General features: G+C 51.3%; 7 protein-coding genes across 7 annotated transcripts; 3 read left to right on the top strand and 4 right to left on the bottom strand.

Annotated features, from left to right (window-relative positions):
- Nucleotides 1-1,141: 1,141 nt before the first annotated feature.
- On the bottom strand, nt 1,142-2,331 carry BDV37DRAFT_280123 (putative transcriptional regulator; the record flags this gene model as incomplete). Its single annotated transcript, XM_032086492.1, has 2 exons — nt 1,142-2,008; nt 2,071-2,331. 2 exons carry the CDS (start codon nt 2,329-2,331, stop codon nt 1,142-1,144), a joined length of 1,128 nt encoding a protein of 375 aa, XP_031944531.1.
- Nucleotides 2,332-2,730: 399 nt separating this feature from the next.
- Nucleotides 2,731-3,836, top strand: BDV37DRAFT_28989 (flavin-linked sulfhydryl oxidase). The gene is made up of 2 exons (XM_032088579.1): nt 2,731-3,083; nt 3,177-3,836. The coding sequence occupies exons 1-2, from the start codon at nt 2,932-2,934 to the stop codon at nt 3,664-3,666; spliced, it is 642 nt and encodes a 213-aa protein (XP_031944530.1). The 5' UTR covers nt 2,731-2,931; the 3' UTR covers nt 3,667-3,836.
- A 31-nt stretch (nt 3,837-3,867) lies between these two features.
- Nucleotides 3,868-8,134, bottom strand: BDV37DRAFT_241228 (coatomer subunit alpha). Its single transcript, XM_032081159.1, has 6 exons — nt 7,593-8,134; nt 7,204-7,539; nt 6,178-7,144; nt 5,531-6,126; nt 4,394-5,478; nt 3,868-4,336 (listed from the first exon to the last, which is right to left on the bottom strand). Exons 1-6 carry the CDS (start codon nt 7,855-7,857, stop codon nt 4,082-4,084), a joined length of 3,504 nt encoding a protein of 1,167 aa, XP_031944529.1. The 5' UTR covers nt 7,858-8,134; the 3' UTR covers nt 3,868-4,081.
- Nucleotides 8,135-8,916: 782 nt separating this feature from the next.
- On the top strand, nt 8,917-9,513 carry BDV37DRAFT_280120 (uncharacterized protein; the record flags this gene model as incomplete). Its single annotated transcript, XM_032086491.1, has 1 exon — nt 8,917-9,513. The coding sequence occupies one exon, from the start codon at nt 8,917-8,919 to the stop codon at nt 9,511-9,513; it is 597 nt and encodes a 198-aa protein (XP_031944528.1).
- Nucleotides 9,514-9,803: 290 nt separating this feature from the next.
- Nucleotides 9,804-16,531, top strand: BDV37DRAFT_291014 (esterase-like activity of phytase-domain-containing protein; the record flags this gene model as incomplete). The annotated part of the gene is made up of 8 exons (XM_032088849.1): nt 9,804-10,248; nt 10,371-10,989; nt 11,053-11,220; nt 11,341-11,373; nt 12,679-12,740; nt 14,563-14,788; nt 14,851-16,013; nt 16,067-16,531. The coding sequence occupies 8 exons, from the start codon at nt 9,804-9,806 to the stop codon at nt 16,153-16,155; spliced, it is 2,805 nt and encodes a 934-aa protein (XP_031944527.1). The 3' UTR covers nt 16,156-16,531.
- On the bottom strand, nt 16,478-18,711 carry BDV37DRAFT_28933 (putative tubulin-specific chaperone c). The gene is made up of 5 exons (XM_032088433.1): nt 18,421-18,711; nt 17,883-18,236; nt 17,650-17,810; nt 16,872-17,597; nt 16,478-16,818 (listed from the first exon to the last, which is right to left on the bottom strand). Exons 2-5 carry the CDS (start codon nt 18,001-18,003, stop codon nt 16,615-16,617), a joined length of 1,212 nt encoding a protein of 403 aa, XP_031944526.1. The 5' UTR covers nt 18,004-18,236; nt 18,421-18,711; the 3' UTR covers nt 16,478-16,614.
- A 1-nt stretch (nt 18,712) lies between these two features.
- On the bottom strand, nt 18,713-21,406 carry BDV37DRAFT_28895 (uncharacterized protein). The gene is made up of 4 exons (XM_032088359.1): nt 20,680-21,406; nt 19,923-20,603; nt 19,412-19,864; nt 18,713-19,357 (listed from the first exon to the last, which is right to left on the bottom strand). Exons 1-4 carry the CDS (start codon nt 21,232-21,234, stop codon nt 18,782-18,784), a joined length of 2,265 nt encoding a protein of 754 aa, XP_031944525.1. The 5' UTR covers nt 21,235-21,406; the 3' UTR covers nt 18,713-18,781.
- Nucleotides 21,407-22,450: the final 1,044 nt, after the last annotated feature.

Here is a 22,450-nt window from a genome sequence, read left to right as displayed (position 1 = left end):
GTGGGTCGGCAATATGGCGTTTCAAATGACTGGGAAGATTAGGATAAAATCAAAGCGTCATCCCCAAAGGCCCAGGTTGCGAAGGAAAAGGGGGGAATGGGCGCCGTTGAGGGAGAGCGGAGAAGATGAGGTGGAAGTGGATTAAAGGAAAGGGTCTCATCATGTGTCTGGACCCAAAAGTTGTCCACAAACACGCGGCTCTGCCGTTTAGCATTTAAGGCCGCGGAGCTTAATTACCACGACTTCTCAGTTACTCCAGACACAGATCCCTTGGCATTGTACACGTCGACCGCATGGTAAGAATTTCTAATGAACTTCATATATGCTTAGATCGAGTTCAATCTTGTTAACCCGCTTGTCAGGCAAATCTTCCCAATCTCCGGCGGTTATTCGTCGAGGCCAGAACGGAGGCCGAGGAGAACGAATACTCCAGGACTGCTGTAAGCGATCGATAACTCCACAACCGGACATTGAGTCGGAATTCTGACTATGATCCCCACAGTTCTATAACCTCGTCCTCTTTATCTCCTCAGTCGCAGTGTTCAGCTTAGTCGCGCAACGTATGGGAGGGACAAAGACCGGAAAATGATATAAAACTTGGCAGGGCCATCCATGGATCGCACCTTTCCTTTTGGGACGCGAGCTTTAGGTCAGGTGTTGCCTGATTCTCTTGCTCCTATCCTTTCTGTCTTTCTGATGATTACCGCGCATCACGTCTCTTCTCTGTCCGTCCCCTCTGTCTTCTAAGAACTAAAGATGACTCGTTCCCATTCCTCAACCCCACCGTCCACCGCGATTCGCCGCTGGCTGCGGCGGAGAGATCCACGCTTCCTATCAGATGAAGAAATTGTAAGTAAGCTCTATATGAGTTATTTCCAGAGAAAAAGCTAATCTGAAGATTCGGGGCCTAGGTGTCTGATATATGTTGAATTTACGGATTGAGCTTCTGAAAGCAAGAGCAGAAATCACTGCAAAAGAACAAAGAATAGCAGACCTTATTCGGGAGCAAACAAAGCGCCGTGTAAGTGTACTTAGACTGTTACTTGTGGTTACTGTGGCTAATGGAATATGCCGTGAACAATAGAACGCCGGCAAATCTGTTGAAGAAAAGCATGAAAAGGAAGATTAGGGCGTATAGCAATCAATCCGTCTCCTCGCCGTCATCTTCTAAGAAGGCAAGGTGTTTGCGGCCTCGGTTTAAACGTCGTCCTGGTCGCCCGCTGTCGCTCTCTTCGTCGGCACCGCCTTTGCCATATATCTTTACCTCCTCTTGGCACGAGACGACGTCAGCTTGAAGCTCACGCCTTTCCCTGATCTTCAAGGCTTTCCTTTCAGCTTCCTTTCCCTTCAACGGCCCCGTCATTCCTGCCTCCCTGAGCATGCCCTCAAGGTGCCCGATCTTCTCCTTAGATGTCTCATATGGAGCCAGCAGTCGCCACCACATTTTCCTGATCCCGCATTTTACCAGCAAATCTTGCAACTCCTTTATCTTCTTTTGGTCTGGGTCAAGGTCCGCGTCCTTTGCTTTAGATGTGGCCGTCGTCTTCTTCCGTGTCTGGGTTGAAGCTTTGGTACCGGCGCTTTTCTGTCGCCGTCGGGTCGGCTTAGGCTCTTCGTCAAGAACCACGGACATTTCACTTTCCGAGTCCTCTCCGCGGTCATTTTTTGGTTTCTCGGGCTCTTCCGATGGTGCGGCGTCATCCTTCTGGTCCTCTACATCCTCGTCATCCGACACCTGTTCTTTCGAAGGCTTCGGTTTGGAAGTATTTCTGAGAGTTGTTTTTGATTGCTTCTTAGCGGGCTTTTTCACTTCTTGTTCACTCTCATCGTCTAGTGGCGCGCTGTCTTCACTCTGGTCTTCCGGTTCTGTACTCGTTTTCCGTCGCTTTCGTGATGTCTCAGTTTTGTCGAGTTTTGTCCTTTTTGCAGAAGAAGCCTTCGCGGGAGGAGCCTGCTCCTCCGGTTCTTCATCTGAGTCCGGTTCTTGCGCCCGCTGATCTTGTACCTCCTGCGGTCCCGTAACAGTTAGCTACACGACTAAGCCAATAGCAATAAGTTCCCATAACATACCACTTCATCCTTAATGATCTGATCACTCTTTGACTTCCAAGTGCTGCTTCCTTTGAAAAAGCCCTCCTCGACCCCGAGAGATTTCTCCGCCGCCATGCGCACCCGCTTCACCGTCAATTCCTCCATATTCCCCGATTTGTAAATTGTCGCGACGGTCTCGCGTAGAGCCTTTTCGAGCGCATCATTGGAAGGGACCGAAGGGACTGCGGGTTCATCAGACTCGGACTCGGAATCGGAAACTACACGGCGTCGAGGCGCCATCTCGTCTTCCGCACTGCCTTGCTCTGGTCTTATACGCTCTTCGGTGACGAGTTCGTAACTTCCGAGTCGAAGGCGGGCAATTCGCGACGCGACGCTAATTCCGAACTATCGGCTGGGGCAGCTATAGTAAGCTTGTCGATATCGCAAAATCCAGAAATCGAACTCGTAACAACGAATTGACACGAACAATCACTAGCCGTATATAGAAAATAATCATACACAATCACGCCACTAAGTTAGCTTTATCGTCCAGAACGGCGGGATGTTCCTGGCCAGGCACCGGGAGTTGCAAAACCCGGGGAAAGACACCGCTGACAAAGCACTAAATTTATGCTTACTTTTGGGTCCGGTACAACAACCAGAAGGGAAAAGAACGGGGGAGAAAACAGGAAAACTTCTGAAATATAACCCGGGGAGGGTATTCTCTTTTAATCTCTGTATATATACATCTCAGGAATCGCCACTACGAACCGGATCACTCCCGTGCGCACCTCCGCGGTATACTGAGAGCACCTCCGCACAGCATCAGAGATACTACTATCTATAATCAACGGATCGACGACGCTTGACTCGTCCTCGCGAAGAGCAAATAAATCCACAATGTCAGCCTCAGAGTCACAGCACGGTCTACCCAAGAACCTATTCCCCCACCACACACCCGCAGCCGCCAGCTCATCCACCGAGGAAAGCAAAGATGCCAACGGAATGACGAAACTGCCCAACGGGGTCATCCTCGACAAAGATGGGAAACCGTACGTCTTATCATTCTCCCTCTCAACATACCTCCTCCCCTCAAATTCCCAAACCAAAGAAAAGCTCACACCCGTTAACCAACAACCCTGCAGCTGCCGTCTCTGCACCTCCGCCGCATCCTGGCGCAACCTAACCAAACAAGCCAAAGCCCAAACCGCGACCTCAACAGCAGCAGCAACGACAGCCCCAAAACCAGTCCCCGAGTCCACACCCCTGCCGCAATCGCAAGACGACTGTCCCCCCGACGTCGAAGCCCTGGGCCGCTCAACATGGACCTTCCTTCATTCCCTGACGGCGTCGTACCCCGTGAAAGCGACGCAGGAACAACAGGGCGAGATGCGGACGTTCCTGAAGATCTTCTCGCGCTTGTATCCGTGCTGGGTGTGTGCGGATGATTTCCGGACCTGGATGGCGGAGCCGAGTGGGCGTAACGAGCCGCGCTTAGCTGGGAGGGCGGATTTCGGGACGTGGATGTGCGAGGCGCATAATGAGGTCAATCGGAAGTTGGGGAAGAAGGAGTTTGATTGTCGGTTTTGGGAGGAGAGGTGGAGGACGGGGTGGAAGGATGGGAGGTGTGATTGATTGATTGATTAATTAATTGATGGATGGCTATTATAGATTTATTAGAGTATAGATGGGTTCGGGTTTGTACGATAGCTTGCTGGCATGATTCTCTCTACTCTACTGCGAACTGCAGGTATGGTGGGACGACTCTCTTCTCTCTGTGTATGTATACATGAACCACTCTTCTTTTTTCTTTCTTTCTTTCTTTTTTTTTTTTCATGAACATCTTGAAGTTGCATTGCGAAAGTAGAAGTTAAGGTAATATAAAACAACGTCGCTGGGAAATTAGTGTAAACAGCAAATCCATACATCTAGTAAGCGGCTTCCTCCAGCGCCACACTAAACTTCCTCCCACGGGAAACTTATTCGCTTCATATGTTTCACATTGGAGACAGAGAATTACATGACAGACAATCTTCCGACTCCTTCATCCTTAATGTTGGCCTGGAACGTACAACCGTAATCCACTAGCCGGTGCACCGATCTCGGTCACGTCGGATATCCGACACACGGTACCCTTATACTGTTCATGATATTTGGCGCCGGTGAACGGATCTGAGACGCTTGGGGAGCCGCTATAGATAGGGGTATGGGAAGCAGCGCAGATATCGAACTCGGCGAACTGGTCGAACTCAATGTCAATCTTATCCTGCGGGCTGCGCTCGCATTGAGCCTTGATCTTCTTTGCCTGTGTACTGGTCAGCATCTTGTTCTGTGAGATAATAACCTTCATCGTTTGACTTACCTGATCCAGGAGCTTAGGGGAGCCACCGTTTGCCAACATCCGGTTGGCAAAGCTGAGGGCCGAGGAGTAGTTCTTGTTGGCAAAGGCAAGCTTCATTGCGGCCATCAGGGCCAGCTGGCGATGGGCAACCTCCAGCTTGGGGATAGTGAAGTAAGCAGAGAGCTCGAGGCTTCGCTTGAGGTTTTCTGGGGTGTCGGTCCCAACAGCCCGGCGCTCCAATTCGATCGACATCGCGAGGATGTATTCCCGAGCAGTTTCGATGATCTTCTTTGCCTGTTCAACCTCGGCCTCTGACGACACCGTGTTCAGGAGGAGAGAGTGCAAGATATCCTTGAAGATTCTCACACCGTCCTCGAGCTTGTTGGCCCTCATGGCTGCGTAGCCTTCCTGGAGGTCTACGTTGGCAATGGTCTCCAGATCCTTCGCGATAACGGGGAGGACCTTGCGCGAGTCAGTCTCCTCAACAGTCCGGCGAACGTAGTTAACCAGAGGTGGCAGGCCGGGGGTCGCTGGGAGATAACTCTTGGAGGCCTTATACACTTCCAAGAAGCGTGGCTTGAGAGGCGCGAAGTTTACGGCGCCAACTTGGCGATTGAGAAGCTGCATGGCAGTGTCGAAGGAACCAGCGGCGACGTGGTCGGCGGCAAGAGGGGAGTTGCGAGCCCAGAGGTCGGCCTCCGTGCTGCCAGCACCCGCCTCAGCGCTGTCCACATTGACGAAGTCAACATCTTCCTCAACGTTAATTTCGTCTCCCATGTCCCATCCAGCAACGTCCTCGTCCTCATCTTCCAGGTGTTCGCCGGCAGTCTCAGCTTCTTCCTCTTCTTCCTCAGCCTCAAAGCCAATAGCCGCAGATTCGTCATCCGCGCCAACTTCTCCGAGCAACGCTTTCTCGAACGACGAATGGGCAGCAGCCTTGACGGGCCAGTTCGACTTGAAAGTCGGCACGATAGGCTGTGGTACCTGTAGGACCCCGTCGCCAGTGGGCAGAGTGATCTGGTCTTCCGTGAGGCCGCAAGCCTCGAGGATGGACTCCGCCTCTTCGGTCAACCCATGGGTCTTGGCGGTCAGGTATGCTAGAGGATCTACAAGCTGTTAGCGAGGCACTTCAATGAAAATGCTAGATTTGGGACTCACAAAGATCGACTTCCTTGAACATCTGGATCCTGTCCTCAACATCGCTACGGTAGATGGCGTTCTGGAATCGGGAAGTGAAATCGCCACGATGTTCAGCAATCTTGGCCATTCGGCCAAGCTTCTCCTGGTCACCCGTGGCCAAGTAGAGGAAGGACAGCTTGTCGAAATTCCGCTGCTTTTGGTAAGCCATCTCCACTACCTGGTGATTGCCATGGGCCAAAGCTTCTGTGCCAAGTCTGCTCCACAGATTGGGGCGGTCCAACTCTCTTGCCATCTCGACGGCAACATCAAGGTTACCGCACTCCAGGGCGAGCTCGAAACGGGTCTGGGGGTCCTGCACGAACTGCAGCGCAATCTCTGGGTAGCCCTTCTTCTGCAGGTATGAGATGATGCTTTGACCGACAAGGCTAGAGGTCTTGATGATCTGGAGCATCTCATCATAGTTTCTCTTGACCAGCGCCAGCTTGAACCGGTACTCAGTAGGATCAATTTCCAGGATTCTCGGCTTGGCACTGCGGTCCAAGCAGTAGACGTTGCGGCCCTTAACCTTGACGAGATAAACTGTCTGGTCGAGGGTGCGAATGATGCCATTGTCACTTTGACACAATCAGCATGCGTGCTTCATCAGAAAAGAGGAACAAACTTACCCGTTAAGGAGAGAGTACTTGACGTGGTTCAAGGTGGAGTAGAGAAGGACGCCAGCGTCATCCCAGGCGGCGCTCTTGATACGAATGGTCTCATGCAAGCTGCTCACTTGCTCCAGGGATTTGGTGACAATCGTCACATTATGCTTGCTGAGCAAAGCTGCATACAGGCCATCGTTGGACCAGACAACGTATTTGACGCCGCTGACAGCCAACTCAGCCAACTGCTTCTTCTGCTGGATATCGAAAAGAGCGACGTTGGTGGGTGTGACAAAGAGTAGGCAGCCGGTACCGCCAAAGTAGATATCGGTTGTACCTGGAGGAGGTTTGATCGTCTTCGTGGTGGAGTTGCTCAAGTCCTTGATGTCTACTTGCTGGTTCGCTTGGTTGAAAACAGCGAAGCGATTGCGAGCGACAAAGACAGCAGAAGAAGCCTGGCCACGTTTTACGTCGGTCGGCTCCACGGCACCAGTAGCATCCCGTGGGAGGTGAATAAGCTCGTACACGCCGCCATCGGTTGGCGAAGTAACCAGGATGGCACGCTCAGCGGGATTGTACGAGACAGTTCGTGGAGGCACCCAAGGGGAACCCAGCTTGCGCAACGAGAGCATCGGGGGAGATTCGACATTCTTGGCGAAGTCATACGACTTGACATGCTTCTCCTTGGTAATGTAGAACAGCTGGTTCTGGTAAACCGCAGAAGCTGGCCTCTCGCGCTCCAACTTGAAAACCATGACACCAGTGTCGTGACCTGCCGCAAAGAGATTGATTTCGGGGTGAGCGGCAATAACCCAGAAGCGATCCAGATCACGCTTGAATGATTGCACCGAGGTTCTCTTATTCAAGTCCCATGCTCTGATTGTTTTATCTTCGCCGACGGAGAGGATCAAATCTTGGTGAGGATGGAACAGACAGGCCGAGGCATTCTGGAAATGACCGCGACATGTATCAACTTCCCAGGCTTTGGTGTCTACCGTAAAATGTTAGCGACTTTAAACCACGGGTGGAAAGCGCTGGGTTGCAACGTACCGCTCATCCTCCATAACTTGATCAGGCGGTCGTCACCCGCAGAGACAATCAGGGGCAGAGTGGGGTGGAAGGACACCCAGTTGACACCTCGATCGTGGCCCTCCAAGACAAACTTGACAACTGCATCGGTGTTTCCAAACATATCCGCCTGGCTGGGGTTGGCCCGAGCCATCTGGTCTTCGAACGACATGGTTGTCGGCGCGGAATGCTTCTTCCGCAAGCCCGAGATGTCCCAGATACGGACAGACTGGTCTAGGGAGGCGGAGGCAATCAGGTCCTCGGTTGGGTGAAATTGCGCGCACATCACATAATGATTATGGCCCGTCATCGTACAGACTGAGGACTCCAAGTCAGTTTTGTTCGGGATAGGTGGCCAGGTCCCAACTTACTCAGTGACCTGTTCTGCCAGTTCCATATGCGGATTGTCTGGTCGTCCGACGCGGAAAGAATCCAAGGGAGCTCGGGATGGAAGAACACTGTGCGCACATAATCGAGATGGCCATTGAGGGTAAACAGACATCTCCGCGTTTGGTAATTCCACACTTTGATCTTGTAGTCATCGCCTCCGGACACGAAGAGGGGTTGTGTAGGATGAAAGTCAATGCCTCGGACGGGGCCATCGTGTTCTTCGAAACGGTCAATGAGGGTTCCCATGCGATAATCCCATAGTTGGATCGTCGACGAATGAAGCGATACTAAGATCCATGGCCTGGTTCCGTCAGGGTCAGCGGTGCTTGATTGCGACGCGTGGGACGCTCAGTCGTGGACTAACCGCTTGGGATGGAAAGCGATTCCCTTCGCTCTGGATGACTTCGACTCAAACTGTGCAGCGTATGATATTTAATAGTTGCCCTTGAAACTCCAGAGCCAGATTTGTCCGGGGGGGAGCATTAGAGGGGAGGACATACCTTAGTGAGCATGTTTGGGGAGGACTGCATCTTGAAAGAGAGTTGGCCGGAGCCGCACCATAGAGAAGCAAGCTCCGCACGCTAGATATAAAGAGATCACAAAAGCGACCACCTCATCCACTGCTGCAACGGGCAGAATGGCAGAGGATCACGCAGGTATGGTCGGGGAGCGTCTGGACTCGGGGACAGTCTGGACAACTAAACTAAGAGCGATGAGGCGGTAAACGTGGACTTATTGTGTCGCCCGCCGGGAGAGCCAATAAGCGAATCCCGTTGGGCCAATGATGGGCCCCGGCGGTGAGAAGCTGCCAGGGGAACATCAATTGCCTTCCCGTAAGGAACTCCAACTTACTCCGTTTCATACGAGAGACAATTCGATGAGAACTCTTGATTTCCACACGGGAACTTTATGAAAATGGGCTAGATATTGAGACTGACTTTTCTAGGGTCCCATCTTACCCATTGCCTCTTCCAGGATGTGGTCCCTAATCCCTCGCTGTTACCCCGGATGCTCCCCGCCGAAGAACAACCGTGGGCACCTCCACTAACACACATCATAAGTACGACTCAGGGCAGTTACGTCCTCAGTTCCAATTAGTCACTCTGCAGAATATTCTCGAATAAAACACATACGTCAGCTCAACGCTGTGAAGGCGACCCATGTACTGTACTTTTCCTTTCTTTCTTTGGCATGACTGCAATATATCCCGTCCAACACGTTCTTATCGTGGACTTGGGCTAGCGTGATATGGAAGAGATTCCTGGAATCTATGCCACGGCTTCTGGTCCATCCCAAGCCTCCACAATGTCAGATAATAAAAATGAATTTACACCATCCCAACAAAGTCAGAATACATGCAATGCAGCCGCAGAGGATCCTTTAAGCCAGGACCCCGACCATAATGCTCCTGTTGTGATACAACCATATGCTATTGAGGAGCCGGAGGAGGACCCTCCCCCTGTATCTTCCAAGCCTGCTATTACTTTTCTTCTGGGACCCAGTTCTGAGCACTGGCAAACTGACCTGGTGGACTCAATGGAAGACTTACACTGTGAATCTGACAATAATATCACCAGGCCGACATCAAGATATAACCGAGGCAGGAAAAGGAAGTCGCCTAGCAATGCTACTGGAGGGTTTCACGTATCCCAGAAACAAGGTCCTGGCATGTCACTAGATCGACGATACGAAGAGGGACCCGATCTTAAATTGAGAAAGCTACGCAGAAAAACCAAGCAATCAAACGAGGCTTTAGGGACTCCAGCAAGCAGTCTTTCGGATGTCGGACTTAGCGAGTTAGAGTCCTCAGAGAGTTTCTGTTCGAGATCTCCGTCGCTTGGGGAGACTGGCACCGATTCCAACCAAGAGGCCACTGCAGCGGAACATATGGATCTAGATTGAGAAAAAGACCATGAATCGTTGACATCACTACTAGTACTTGCTTGATCTGGATCCCTGATGTCACGTGCCAATGGGCTAGTTTGAGTCGCACTAGTCCGGAAAAGGCCGTTGACATAGATGACGTCAGACGGTCCTCATCACCAGCTGCCCACTGAGGGAGCACCACCATTCACTTCTCTCGGGTCGAGACCCGCCTCGTAGCTTGTCATCTTTCAATTCTCTCTTATTCCTGACTTTCTATCATTCAATTGGACCCTCTATCCTTTCATTTAATCGTTACTTCCCTCACAATGGCCGCGACTAGGACTTCGACCCGCCAAGCTGCTCAGAAGGCGAAGGAAGCCATAGCAGCCGGTCCAGACACTAAGAGCAAGAGTGGGGCGGGCGCAAAGCGCAAGGAAGCTGCGCATAAAGGCCCAGAGCCAAAAAGGAGCAAAAAGGATGATCAGAAGCCTGCGCGGGATGAAGACCAGAAGGTGGAAGAGCAAAAGGGGGGTGTAGAAGAGCAAGTAAAGGAAAAGAAGGAGGAACCTGTTCAACAAGAAGCAGAGGGAGAGAAGGTTCATCCGGTTGAAGAGCAGGCAGAGGGAGCAAAGAGTCAGCAGAATGAGGAGCAAGCAGAGGGAGAGAAGCAGCAACAGAATGAGGAACGCTCAGAGACCAAGAAGGAAGAGCCTGAAGAAGAGCAAGCAGTGGGGGCGAAAGAAGAACAGAAAGAGGAACAGCTAGAAAAAAGTAAGGAAGAACAAGGGAATGACAACGAAGAATCACTGAAGTCAAATACTGAAGAGGGCAAACCAGCTGACGGTATCAACTCCTGTACACTCTTCGAGTGGCATGATACTAACGATGCGTAGAGCGAGAGAAGCCCGCTGCTGATAGGGTCGAGTCTGGGGTTCAAAAAACACAGGAAAGAGAGGATGCCGTTCCTTCGAATATACTCGAGAAAGGCGTGATCTATTTCTTCTATCGATCCCGAGTTAACGTGTCCGAACCAAATAGTGTGGACGATGTTGCCCGAAGCTTCATTGTACTACGCCCAACTCCTTTAGGGGCCTCCCTGGATCAAACGCAGGGGTCTTTGGAACCTGGCGCGAAGTGTCGGCTGATGCTATTGCCTAAAAAGAAATTTCCTGCCAGCGGGAGGGAGAGAGATATGGGTTTCGTTGAGAAGACTGGACAGACGATGAAGGAGCTCCAGGAGAACTATCTCTCTGGTGAGAAATATGAAACCTCGACTCGTGGCGAACGCACTGTGCCAGAAGCCAAGCTGTATGCCGAAGGCGTCTATGCGATTACGTCCACCAAGCGAGCTTCGCACTTGGCGTACATTTTGACCATCCCTGGGGAGGTCGGCCCTCTTCAGGAAGACTTTGGTCTTCACGCGCGTGGCAGCTGGATTGTACAGTCGAAGAACCCGAAGTATCCGGGGCCTTCCTCCGCGCAACTTCCAAAGGACCCTGAGTACCCTGAAAGGTTTGCGACTGCCCTTCCCAATTCCATCTATTGTCCTCGAAACACGACTGATTTGCTGGATAGTGTCCGCGAAAAGTTCCAGGATTATCGCTGGGCACCATTGACACCTGAGTTCATTGACTATCCCAACGCCCAGTTCCTGATGATCGGTGAAGCTACAGATGACCTTGGAAAGGCTGCTACTGCTGAGCCTGACGGAAAGCGGTCTGAAGAGGCGCAGCCCTGGGAGGAGTTGGAGAAGTTGGAGGGCGAGAACGAGGAGAGGATTGAGTCATTGAAAGGTAAGAGTTTCTTGGGTCCCATGGTGAAATATGTACTAAGGTTCGACTAGGGGATGATGCTGTGTACAAGGATCTGGGACTGGATGCGAGTAAGTATCCTAAGGTGTCCACAACTTGGGATAGTTAGTAGTCCACTCCGACGAGTAACTTGCTGAATGAGAGAACAATGTATAGTATGCATGAATACCAAAATTAGGAGTAAGGATGGGTATTGTCTGATTATCTTGATACTAGTAGCATATGGATGATGATGCTTCTCACTGGTATACAAAATGAGCATATCTGCTAGTTAACCAAGCCACTCCCAATGTCAACGAGATCGAGAATGCAATCAAATATCATTGCACCAATGTAGATTAATGTAGTATGGAACCATTGACTCGGCAAGCCTAATACGAAGGTGGCAATGTATTCTGGTTTCATATTGGACATCTTTGAAACTCATCAGTTCTCGGCACTAGAATGAAACCGATCATGGAAGATTTCTCAACAAAACCAGAGGTACATGCCTTTAATAGGAGCTTGAAGTTTGCATTACCCTTGTATAAAATTAATTAAGCAATACTTATGGTCCAATCCAGGATGCATGAGTCCTTTCGACACTTGTTCTAGAATACCTCCACAGCTGACCCCTGGCAGAAGCCCTAATGCAACATCAGTCAATTCCAGACAGAGATGAGACAGCCACCACCAAAAATAGACATATAAACTCTAGACACCATCACTACCGTAGTAAAATTCTGGAACAAATCTTGTGTGATTGAGTAAAATGCTGAACATGAAACACCACGGCGCGTCTCAAGAGGATCCCTTGTATCGACCCAGACTAGAGGCCATCAGATCATCAGATTCTTCAAGGATATAAAAAGACCATACACTACACGTAGACACACCAACTGGCAATCTCACTAAATACCACACATCAACTCAAATTACCATTGTCCACTCCCCGAAAATGCATGTCCTCAGCATCATCCTCCCTCTATACCTAACCACCCCCACCACAGCCGGGGTCCTCAAGCCCCGCGCAACATACACAGACTGCACAGACTCACAACAGCAACTCGTCTCCGCGGCAGTGACAAGCGCCGGCCAGATGGCGGCAGCGGGGGCCAAAAGCCTGCGGTCCAACAACGGCACCTCGCTCTTCCAAACCTTCTTCAAGACCACCGACGCCAGCTCCATCGACCAGGTGGCCAGCGCGCTGGAGAAGATCGCCGAAGAGGCATCGCAGCCCGGCGGCGGCCTCGTCAGCTACTCCTGTCAGCCCGGCAACATCAACTGTCAGTCGGGAGGGTTTACCACGACCGCGTATGCGAGTACGGATGGCACGCGCGGCCAGGTGAATACCTGTCCTGCGTATTTTGATCTGCCGGCGTCGTCGGATGATTGCACGGTCCTGGATCAGGCGACGTCTACGTTGCATGAACTTGGCCATACTAAGGGCGTGCTGGGCAATGAGGTTTATGGGTATCACGAGATTATGAATATTGATACCCAGACGGCGTTGAGTAACGCGGAGAGTTATGCTTTTTTTGCGAAGTGTGAGTATCCCTTTTTTTTTTTTTTTTTTTTTTTTTTTTTTTTTTTTTTTTTTTTTTTTTCATTTCTGAGTCGATTGATGTCGAAGGGAGATGCTGACTTGGTATAGCTGTGTATCTTGGCTGTGGCGGTCAATCTGGTCAATCTGGTCAATCCGGTCAATCTGGTCAATCCGGCCAGTCCGGCTCATCTACACCTCAATCAGGTGGCACATCAATCTCGGGCAACTCAGGTGGCTCAAGCCCAATGGGAGGCTCAAGTAACATGGGAAGCCCATTCGGAAACTCCGGCAGCCTGACCGGTTCTACTAAGCCTATGGGTAACTCACGAACTATGGGCAACATGCTGGGAAGCTCGAGTAACATGGGAAGCCTGTTTGGAAACCTACTAGGTAGCCTGACCGGCTCTGGTAGTTCCACGGGAGGCTCTATGGGGAGTCCACACGGTAGCTCAGGTAGCTCAAGAAGCTCAGGAAGCCTGTTTGGAAACCCAAGCAGTTCGACTAGCTCAACTAGCTCGACTACCCCTACCCCTACCCCTAGCTCTAATCCTGTGGGAGGCTCTTATGATAATCCATATGGAAACTCCGGCAGTTTTACTGAGCCTGAGAGTCCGATGGGGAGCTCAAGTCCGTACGGTAGCTCAGGTGATATGGGGAGTTCATATGGTAGTGGAGATATGGACAACCAAGGAAGCTGGATGGAAAGCCCACCGAGTGTGATTGATACGGGGAGCTACGATACAAGTGGTATGGGAAGCTCCGATAACTATGGAGGTATGGAAAGTTCGGATACCTATGGTGGTATGGAGAGCTCAGACAGCTATGGTGGTATGGAGAGTCCATACAACATGGGCGGTATGGGGTACTAAGGTTAAAGATTGCATGTTATGCAATACTACTGTAGCGCATGACAAGGGAGTTGGGTTGGGTCGATTGATGTGGGTATAAATGTCCGAGCTTTTAGATGTACTATGTGTCGTATTGCTAGAATGATTCGTGTGCTTTTAGAGTCCATTGCGTCTTTGGTAGGGCAGTGTCGTGTCTGTCTTGGTTTCATGGTCGAGCAATTATATAAAGAAGCTGGATTAGGACTTGAATTGACTTAAGTCTAGTATTCCAGATTCTCAAGATGATACCTTATAAAATTACTCGTCTGTAAGAATATATATTTAACATTCATCACTCTTCCCCATGAACACCTTATACTCTAGTAATAGCATATAAAAAGGTACTTACCTCACAAGAACATAGGGCAACCCCCGCCGACACCTGAGGCACCCATACAGAGCGACGGCAAAGCAATCATGCATATCATCGCCCCAAACCGCGATAGTCTCCAACCTAAGACACTAAATCTCCAGACTAAAAACACCAGCCAGGCCCCCCCGCAACATCATTGGCCTGGCAGGAAGGAAGGTAATTTCAAGCTCCGAGCGAATAGGAAGAACACCTTCCACCACGTTGATCTTGGCCTATCTCGGGATACTGTTTTCAGCTGCAAAGATGTCCCGCCAAAAGCTAACTAACTCACGAACTAGGCATGCGCTCTGGATTATCGTCATACGCGTTGGATACTTATTGATCGATTGTCTTTCATTCCTACATGTACCTTCCTTCGTTTTAGTCTTTATCTGTTTTCTCGACTGCGGGTAGAATAGTAATAGTCCTTGTATTCAGTTGTCCTGTGTCTGCTACTCATATCTCCAATGAAACTACATACACTACTGACTGCTCTGCCCTGGACGGCAGCAGCAGCAGCCAGATCCACCGTCGTCAACCAGACCACCTGCGGCGGCACGACCTACGCATACACCGGCCTGGAAGGCTACGGGTATATCCCCTCCAACGCAACAGACAAGTATGGCGACACGATCGGCGGGATCGGTAGCTCGATAGCCATGGAGCCCGGTTCCTGGCGCCGAACAGGGCGAGACAGCTACTCCGGAACGGTCTATGCCCTACCTGACCGCGGCTGGTACATCCAAAACAAAACCACACCCCAGTACACATAGAACAATCGCAGCTAACACAAGCCAGGAACACCAACGGAACCCTAAACTTCCAACCGCGCATCCACAAGATCGCCCTCACGCTTACCCTGGCGCGCAATGCCTCAGCTCACACCGCCTCGCCCCCCAACCTGCGCCTCAAATACCTCGACACGGTCCTCCTCACCGGCCCCGACGGCCTCCCCACCACCGGTCTGGACGCCGACGTAACCGGCGCCGCATCCTACCCCGGCTACCCGCCCCTGCCGGCAGCCACCTACGTTGGTGATGGCTTCGGCGGCGCAGGGCCCGGCGGGAAGCGCGTCTCCATGGATCCGGAGGGCCTGGCGATCGACAACGACGGCGGGTTCTGGGTGTCCGATGAATACGGGCCGTACGTGTACAAGTTCAGCAAGGAGGGGCGGATGGAGCTGGCGGTGCAGCCGCCGGATGCAATCCTGCCCCGTCGGAACGGGACGCTGAGTTTCAGCGCGGCCAGTCCGCCGGTGTATGCCCCGGAGCTGAAGGTGAACCCGGAGGATCCGCAGTCCGGACGGAACAACAACCAGGGTCTGGAGGCGCTGACGCTATCGGCGGACGGGAAGACGTTGTACGCTATGATGCAGTCTGCGCTGAACCAGGAGGGCGGCCCGAAGAAGAAGAACCGGCAGCCGGCGCGGCTGTTGGAGTATGATATTTCCTCTGGGAAGCCGGTGTACCAACACGAGTATGTGGTGCTGCTGCCGAAGTATGACGATTACACGAAGAATGAGTCGGTGGTCGCGTCGCAGTCGGAGATCCACATCCTTCCCACTGGGGATTTCTTGGTCCTCTCGCGGGATTCTGGGTTCGGGCATGGCCAGGGTGAGACAAGATCTGTGTATCGGCATGCAGATGTGATATCGATTGCGAATTCGACCACGGATCTGAAGGGCAAGTATGATGGTGTTGGGGCGAGTGTGGCTTCTTCCAAGGGCGTGTTGAACGATGGGCTTACGCCCGTCGAGTACTGCTCGTTCCTGGATTATAATGTGGAGTCGGAGCTGGCGAAGTTCGGGCTGCATAATGGTGGATCGCAGGATGCGTTGCTGTTGAATGAGAAGTGGGAGAGCTTCGCGCTTGTTCCGGTTGAGCCGGAGCAGCGGAGGCGTGGCTCGAAGAATGAGTATTTCTTGTTCAGCTTCAGTGACAATGACTTTATGACGCAGGATGGTGAGTCTTCTCCTGGTGTGGGTGTGGAAGACTTCGGCTGACTGGATGCTTAGGGCACATGAACTTCGGGCGGTACAAGTACGCCGATGAATCGGGTTACAATATTGATAACCAGGTGCTGGTCTTCCGGGTGGAATTCTAGAATATATTCGTTGATAGATTAGAGAGCGATGTTGTTGTTGTTCATAATATGTCCATTCAAGCATTGGATTAACAGTATATAATAACCGGCATGTTGTCGGTCTTCTGATTGATGCCTGCACCGAATACAAGTACAAACGAGAGAATCAGCGTCTGGAAAGAGATGACTTGGCCGAGAACGCCCCATTCCATAAATGCAATCTTGACGTGCCTCAATTCACAGGATTTTCATAGCATAGTAGATTAAATGGCAACTGACGTGATACAGGAGACCTAGGCCCCCAGACTGAACGAGAACATAATGCCAACCAGATGGATCAACTAAATTAGTAGTGGAGAGATCCCTAGTCAAGGGTGTTATCTGCGTCCAACGTTTCATCACCCATGACAGAATATTTGCATTTGCATTGGTATACCTATATGCAGCCACAAATGACCATTTCATGTGTGAAAGGCGTCACTAGTTGACAATGTTAATTGCGCGTAAAATGTCGTCGAGGGACCATCCTGGGCCACCAGGGACGATTTCAGCCCATACTTCCTCGGGGACTGCGCTCTCGCGAGGAATCAAACTCCAATTAGGACTGGGTTCTGACTTGATCCATTTGAAATCTTCAACCTGGCTCCAGTGGTCCTCACTGTCCGGGTGGTCGTGGTCCAGCGCCTGCAATGTGTTAGTGGGGTTACCGGAAAAGGAAGCATTGCCCAGTCACATACGTATACTCTTGGTATCTGGGCGAACCTAATATTGGTGCAATCCTCGATAATCGGATTGCTGGATGCGCTCAGGTAGACATCCACGTTGGCACAGTTGTGCATGCGGAATTGGCGGCAAGTGACTACAATAGTACTGTTCTCCACATCGGTGATGTGGGCTGGACCATTGATCTGCCCGCAAACCAGCAAGCTCTCCTTGACACCCTTGATCGTCAGACTGGCGTAGGGCTTTCCGTTGGCGGTTGGGATGGACATATCCACAACGCAATGGCGCAAGGACGTGATAGAGGCCGGCACCGTAGCAGTCGAACCGGAGGATGGAAGCATGATATGGAGCCCAACATGGTTGTTCACGGACACAGATGACACAGCAGTGGCCGCAAAGGTCTTGCCCTTCTCGTTTTTCGACTTTTCTTCCCTTTCGTCCACGTCGATCGGGGGAATGACTGGGAAAGAAGTCGGCGCAATCTCGGCTCTCGGTTGCAGGATGCGCTCCGGCTCATTTAACGGTGTGGAGGGATAGTTGGGGGTCTGCGCGGCAGATGAATCCACGGAGGATGTCCCCGGCGAAAGGTATCCGGGCATACTCCGACCGTGGTATACTATGTTGGCCGCATCCGACAAGGAAATTGCCGAAGCATTCTTCTTGGTCTTGAAGCTGAACTTAGGACGCGGCTCGACCGTCGCCCGAGTTTCTACCAGCTTGTCTTGGAGGGCCTTGATCGCCTAGACGATGGATCAATACAGACACGCGTCAAGGCCATATTCTTCAACCTACTTCCGCATATATCCGCTGGTCATATGTGGGAATATAGCTCGCTGCATCCTTGACTTCGTTGGACAGCCGGGCAATGCCAGCTAGGCAGTGGTCGGTCGCATCCGTCCGCTCTCCTCCCACAAGAGAGGTATCCGCGAGACGGTCCATCTGTTCTTGCAATGCTGTGGGAAGCATGGGTGTCAGATGATCTCCGACTGTGCAGATAGGATCACAGTCCATCAACTAGGTCATACCAGTGATCTCATGTTGGAAGTAACGGAAGAAGCGCTCTTTCAACGGGATCTCAGATTTGAGAATGGTCTGATTCTCGGCCTGGGAGGGCCGACGGGCATCGCGAATCTCCGACTGAGACATGACGATAAACGTAGTGCGGGGGCAATCAAATGAAAAGGGAAGAATGATGTTGTTGTTCAGACTTTAATGATTTCGGAGTTCCCGAGACGGTCCGCGTCAGAGTGAACGGATTGATGACGTCGTCTTTAAGGCATATATATCGAAGCCAGTTTGACTTGCGTCCACACGGCAAAGGCCTGTCACCCCTTGCTGGAGGCGTTGCTTTGGACGAAATGTAATCTGCACCGAAGTGTCTACAAGTCAATGCGAATATTAGCTCATTCCAGCTGCACGCCATCCTCAGGTACTGGACTTGACAGCTGCAGAAGCTCCGACGGGCGATCACCCGCACGATCCACCAGAGGCAGAAGGGAACTGGACGGGGGTAACTTGGGGCACGACAGAGTCACTATCGGCCCCCAATAGCGAAGAACATACCTCTAGTACGCTCTTGTGACTGACTGACGTCCTCTTCTCGACTATGTTGTTCTCAAGCGACGGTCGATGATCATGGAACCCCCTCGGGACTCGGGGCCTCAATTATTCCGGGGGAGCTTCCCCCCGCACTAGTCCGGTCTGGGTAATGACGTGCATGATCCAGAGCCCCTGCCTCAGGCATTCATTGTACGGTTCTGGAATTAACTACTGATTAGTCCGTGGAGTCCATATATGAGATCACTTTAGAGGCATACGTGATGGAGACAGAAGTAAACTACTTATTATTGATTTATATATGTGATCCTCCACAATCTCATGCCCAAGAAATAATGTGGAAGCAGTCTTGGTATCTTCATCAACATCATGTTGATGGTAATTCAGCCAACTTGCTGGTGATGGATATGTACCCATCCAGCTCAGGGCTCTGTTGTTTGGAGAGCAGTGAAGCTCGCCGGAGTTGCACATCAGCCGTGGGCCGTTCAAGAATCAGCCGGTCAAAATCAGAGCGCAAATCATAATCTTTCGATGTCTGAGTCCCTTCGTGCAATCGCACCGCCCGGAGCATCAATTTGCCATTATCCATCCAGAAAAGAAGAATTTCATCATCCTGTGGGAAGGCCAGGCTCAAGTAACCGGGTCGGAAAACCGACGAACTGATCTTATGCGAGGCTTTCTTTATCCGAGCCACACGCGTAGACCCACTAGCATTGGAGTCGAACAAGTAAATCTGGTTCATGCCGTTCGCAATGGCAAACCGCGATCCAGAGCCGGACTGGGCTGCGTGCGTTATGCGGGTGCTATTTGGGTCTTTAAGCATGTCTTTGTCGGCAACTGAGGATGATTTGGGAAATTCCTTCTCGAAATAGGCAGGTAGGAGAACTGCATGGTGGACGTTATCGTAGAACACGCAGGTGAGGTCTTTGTTGTTAGTCGTTCGCTTGTATTGTTAGTTACTCATGCAAAACCAAGGCTAGGATTTCGAAGGACATACGTGAGAAAGCCTAAACGACTGTGATTTCCCAGGCACAGTATCCCACCGCTTCAGGGACAGGTCCCACACGTCAACATAGGCATTGGAGTCGGTAAGGTGTGTCGCAATGACAAAATATTTCCCGTCGACCGAGAATTGAAGCTTTCTTTCAATGATCGTTTCTTGCCCCCCTGGAGTACCGTCATTTCCTAGGGGCGAGGCAATGTGCATTGGGGCCGCAGTCATATCATATAGAGATGCGCTGGGGTCTCCCGTATCACCGAATGAGACTCGTACAATACCACCCGCAATAATTTCGTAAACGCGAACTTCGCTTTTAAGGGTAAACGCAATGTATCGATCATCGCGAGACATAACCATATGGATAGGAGGTAGGGATGGGTCGTGAATCTCGATCGGCAAATGAGCTTCGGCACTGAGGCCAAACCCCTTGAATACCAGAAGCTCGTAATGCTGTATGAGATGTCAGTTCGGATCAAATTGCATGGTAGATGAGTGAAGGCCGTATTACCTCTCCAACAGCGGCTATCACCGCGCAGCGCTGGTCTCCAGCAGCAACGTACTGCACACCGGAAACATCGTATCGGTAACTCCTTGGCTTCTGTGCTCCTGCACTGGGCGTTTCAAATCTGGCCACCCAATTACTTCCGACGCCCCAAAGAAGAAGGCTCCGGCCTGACGCAGAGAAGCAGAATCTGGGCTCACGAGGTAAATGATTCTTCTTCACTGACACCCGTCGAAACAGGGAAGAACCGGTGGAGAAGGGTAGAGAGACATTTTTCAGTTCTCGGGGGAATGACTTTGTAGCGGACTTTTCATATAAATAATCGGTTTTGCTACGTGCCAAAAATGAGGCATGTGGGTCGGAGGGTGTCGTAGGAGAATGTTTGTTATTCATCGCATTGAATACGGGCTTGAAAGTCGCAGGCGAGATCGGACTCCATGCCCCGTCGCCTGAATCTATACGGACGGATGAATGGCTGGTAGAATGACTAAGGGAGCTCGAGGAGGTCGTGTCTCGAGACATGGAATCGGGAAAGGAGTAGCTTCTGGTACTGCCCGATTCAAAGCCGATGCGTGGGTGAGAAAGCCTGGCGGATTCCACCATGCGAGCATGTTGTATTTTCGTGTTTGTTGGACACAGAGGGCAGTAAATATTTAGTGTCAGGACCTGGGAGTTCGCTCGCAATTGCTATCCAGATGTTAAGCCTCCGCTTTTATCGTAATAAATGTGATCCGGCGATCGCCTCAAAAGGGGAGTTGCATACCTCGCAGGCATTTTTGTCCATTCGCTCTTCCAATAATGATCGGGGGACTGAATGGACAGCAGGGCAATCCACCACGTAAAATACTTCATCTTGACGGTTTGATTGATTCGCTTCTTGGAGGGGTGAAAGCTGCAACCACTCGGTGAGATTCTGCTGATAGTCGTGCGAGGTAGCCTCCAGCTCTCCGTTGCAACCCCACAGTTGGACTCTACGGTTAATAAGCCATCTCACCAGATGACTCAGGGATGCTTCGCAGACTTCCCTGATACGAGATAGCTGACTCCAAGTATCCCGGATTCTTCGAGTTTGGAGGGGTGCTTGAGCTTCGGCATTTTGGCTTAGCACAACCGTCGCAAGAATCTGAAGCGGAGGTGCCGTGAATTCATCGTTGAAAGCCGCCAAGACCGTCTTCGCCAGCTTCATTTTGTTCTCTCGCGTGCGCTCAAAGATCTCATCCACGTCCAGTGCTGCAGCGAGGCTATCCCCTTGCTCTTGGGATATACGGCGGCGATCTATATGGGACTGTACCATTGTCGCCTCGGCTGCCCAGAGCATGTCAAACAAAGATAAGAAGGGAGTCGTCTGATCGGTATTTTTCTTCAGGAGACCCGACAAGAGGTCGGTTAGAGTCTCCGTATTTCCCAGTAAGGAGTTCTATCATGCGTAAGCCGAACCTGCTCCCGGGAAGGGTTACAGAGATACAAGTTAGCACTTACAGGTTCCATGGCCGTGAATTTAGAATTACTTCCCTGCGATGCAGAGAAAAACAGATGACCTTTAGATGACGAATCGGAGGATTCTATACTATCGATGACTTTCGGTAGTAAATCGCTGACCATAAACCTGTCTGCACCGGGCAGCTCCGAGTCTTGCCATGCTTTCCTGATCGCACGTTCAAGATTGAATTTCATCTCATGGCGAATGCTTTGACCTCGCAACAGCAGCAGTCGCGCCCCGGCGAGTAACGTGAGGGCGAGAAAGTGTCTATATTTGACCAGCTCCGGGGCGGTTGGTTTGGTGCACGGGAACAACTTCGGCTTCACCTGCACTAGGTACATGAGGGTCGAGAAGATGACTTCGGAAGGGAGTAGATATGAAGTGGAGGAGGGGTGGCCATCGTCAAAATTCGTTAGCCCCTGCAGGTAGGTTCTCTGCAGGTCAAAAATGGCTTTGATCCAGAACACGGCATGCATGAGCTGCTCGACTTTCGCGACATCGGAAGCATCTTCCGCCTGGAAAATCGCGACATCCGTGGCATGTTCGCCGATGATTTCCCTGACGATATTGGTTATGTCACGACGCCGTAGCTGTTCCCACACTGCTGCCACGAGTGGATGTGACATGGGGCAACCGGGGGCAGAGCGGCCACCAGCATACGAGCGATTCAAATAGGATATTAATTATCGCGACGCTGTTGATGGTTGAATTCGGAGCGGAAGGTCAGATTGCGACGGAAAGCTGCGACCGCGTGGTGAGATAGGGGGTGAAAAGATGGCATTGTCCGCGACGGATGACAAGTCCGAAAGCATGATGGAATCTGGATGAAAGGGGAGAAAAGGTGCTGCAAGGCTATCTCAGCTGACGCGAGGCTGCGTGTCTCGTCTTACATGGACAAACGTTGTCCCTGTCATCTTTCCCCCTCCCCAGCCCGGTTGAATTGTCCAATCACACTGCATTAAATCGTCCTGCAAGGACCTTCGCACATTGATCGGCCGCCGGAAATCTTGTTGTGTGGGCGGATAATCTTTGCAGGGCCGTTTTCTCTCTCCGG

The sequence above is a fragment of the Aspergillus pseudonomiae genome, assembly GCF_009193645.1.
Source record: "Aspergillus pseudonomiae strain CBS 119388 unplaced genomic scaffold BDV37scaffold_12, whole genome shotgun sequence".
NCBI lineage: Eukaryota > Fungi > Ascomycota > Eurotiomycetes > Eurotiales > Aspergillaceae > Aspergillus > Aspergillus pseudonomiae.
This window is presented reverse-complemented; position numbering and strand designations above follow the sequence as displayed.

Coding starts and splice junctions, on each gene's coding strand:
- BDV37DRAFT_241228 (XM_032081159.1), bottom strand. CDS start 7,857: ATGGGAACCCTCATTGACCGTTTCGAAGAACACGATGGCCCCGTCCGA. Junction 5,479..5,530: donor GTTCAAGGAAGTCGATCTTT/GTGAGTCCCAAA, acceptor AACAGCTTGTAG/ATCCTCTAGCATACCTGACC. Junction 4,337..4,393: donor CCCCTAAGCTCCTGGATCAG/GTAAGTCAAACG, acceptor ACCAGTACACAG/GCAAAGAAGATCAAGGCTCA.
- BDV37DRAFT_28895 (XM_032088359.1), bottom strand. CDS start 21,234: ATGCTCTGGGCAGCCGAGGCGACAATGGTACAGTCCCATATAGATCGC. Junction 20,604..20,679: donor TGGACAAAAATGCCTGCGAG/GTATGCAACTCC, acceptor ACATCTGGATAG/CAATTGCGAGCGAACTCCCA. Junction 19,865..19,922: donor TGATAGCCGCTGTTGGAGAG/GTAATACGGCCT, acceptor CATCTCATACAG/CATTACGAGCTTCTGGTATT.
- BDV37DRAFT_28933 (XM_032088433.1), bottom strand. CDS start 18,003: ATGTCTCAGTCGGAGATTCGCGATGCCCGTCGGCCCTCCCAGGCCGAG. Junction 17,811..17,882: donor CTTCCAACATGAGATCACTG/GTATGACCTAGT, acceptor TGCTTCCCACAG/CATTGCAAGAACAGATGGAC. Junction 17,598..17,649: donor ACCAGCGGATATATGCGGAA/GTAGGTTGAAGA, acceptor TCCATCGTCTAG/GCGATCAAGGCCCTCCAAGA.
- BDV37DRAFT_28989 (XM_032088579.1), top strand. CDS start 2,932: ATGTCAGCCTCAGAGTCACAGCACGGTCTACCCAAGAACCTATTCCCC. Junction 3,084..3,176: donor CTCGACAAAGATGGGAAACC/GTACGTCTTATC, acceptor ACAACCCTGCAG/CTGCCGTCTCTGCACCTCCG.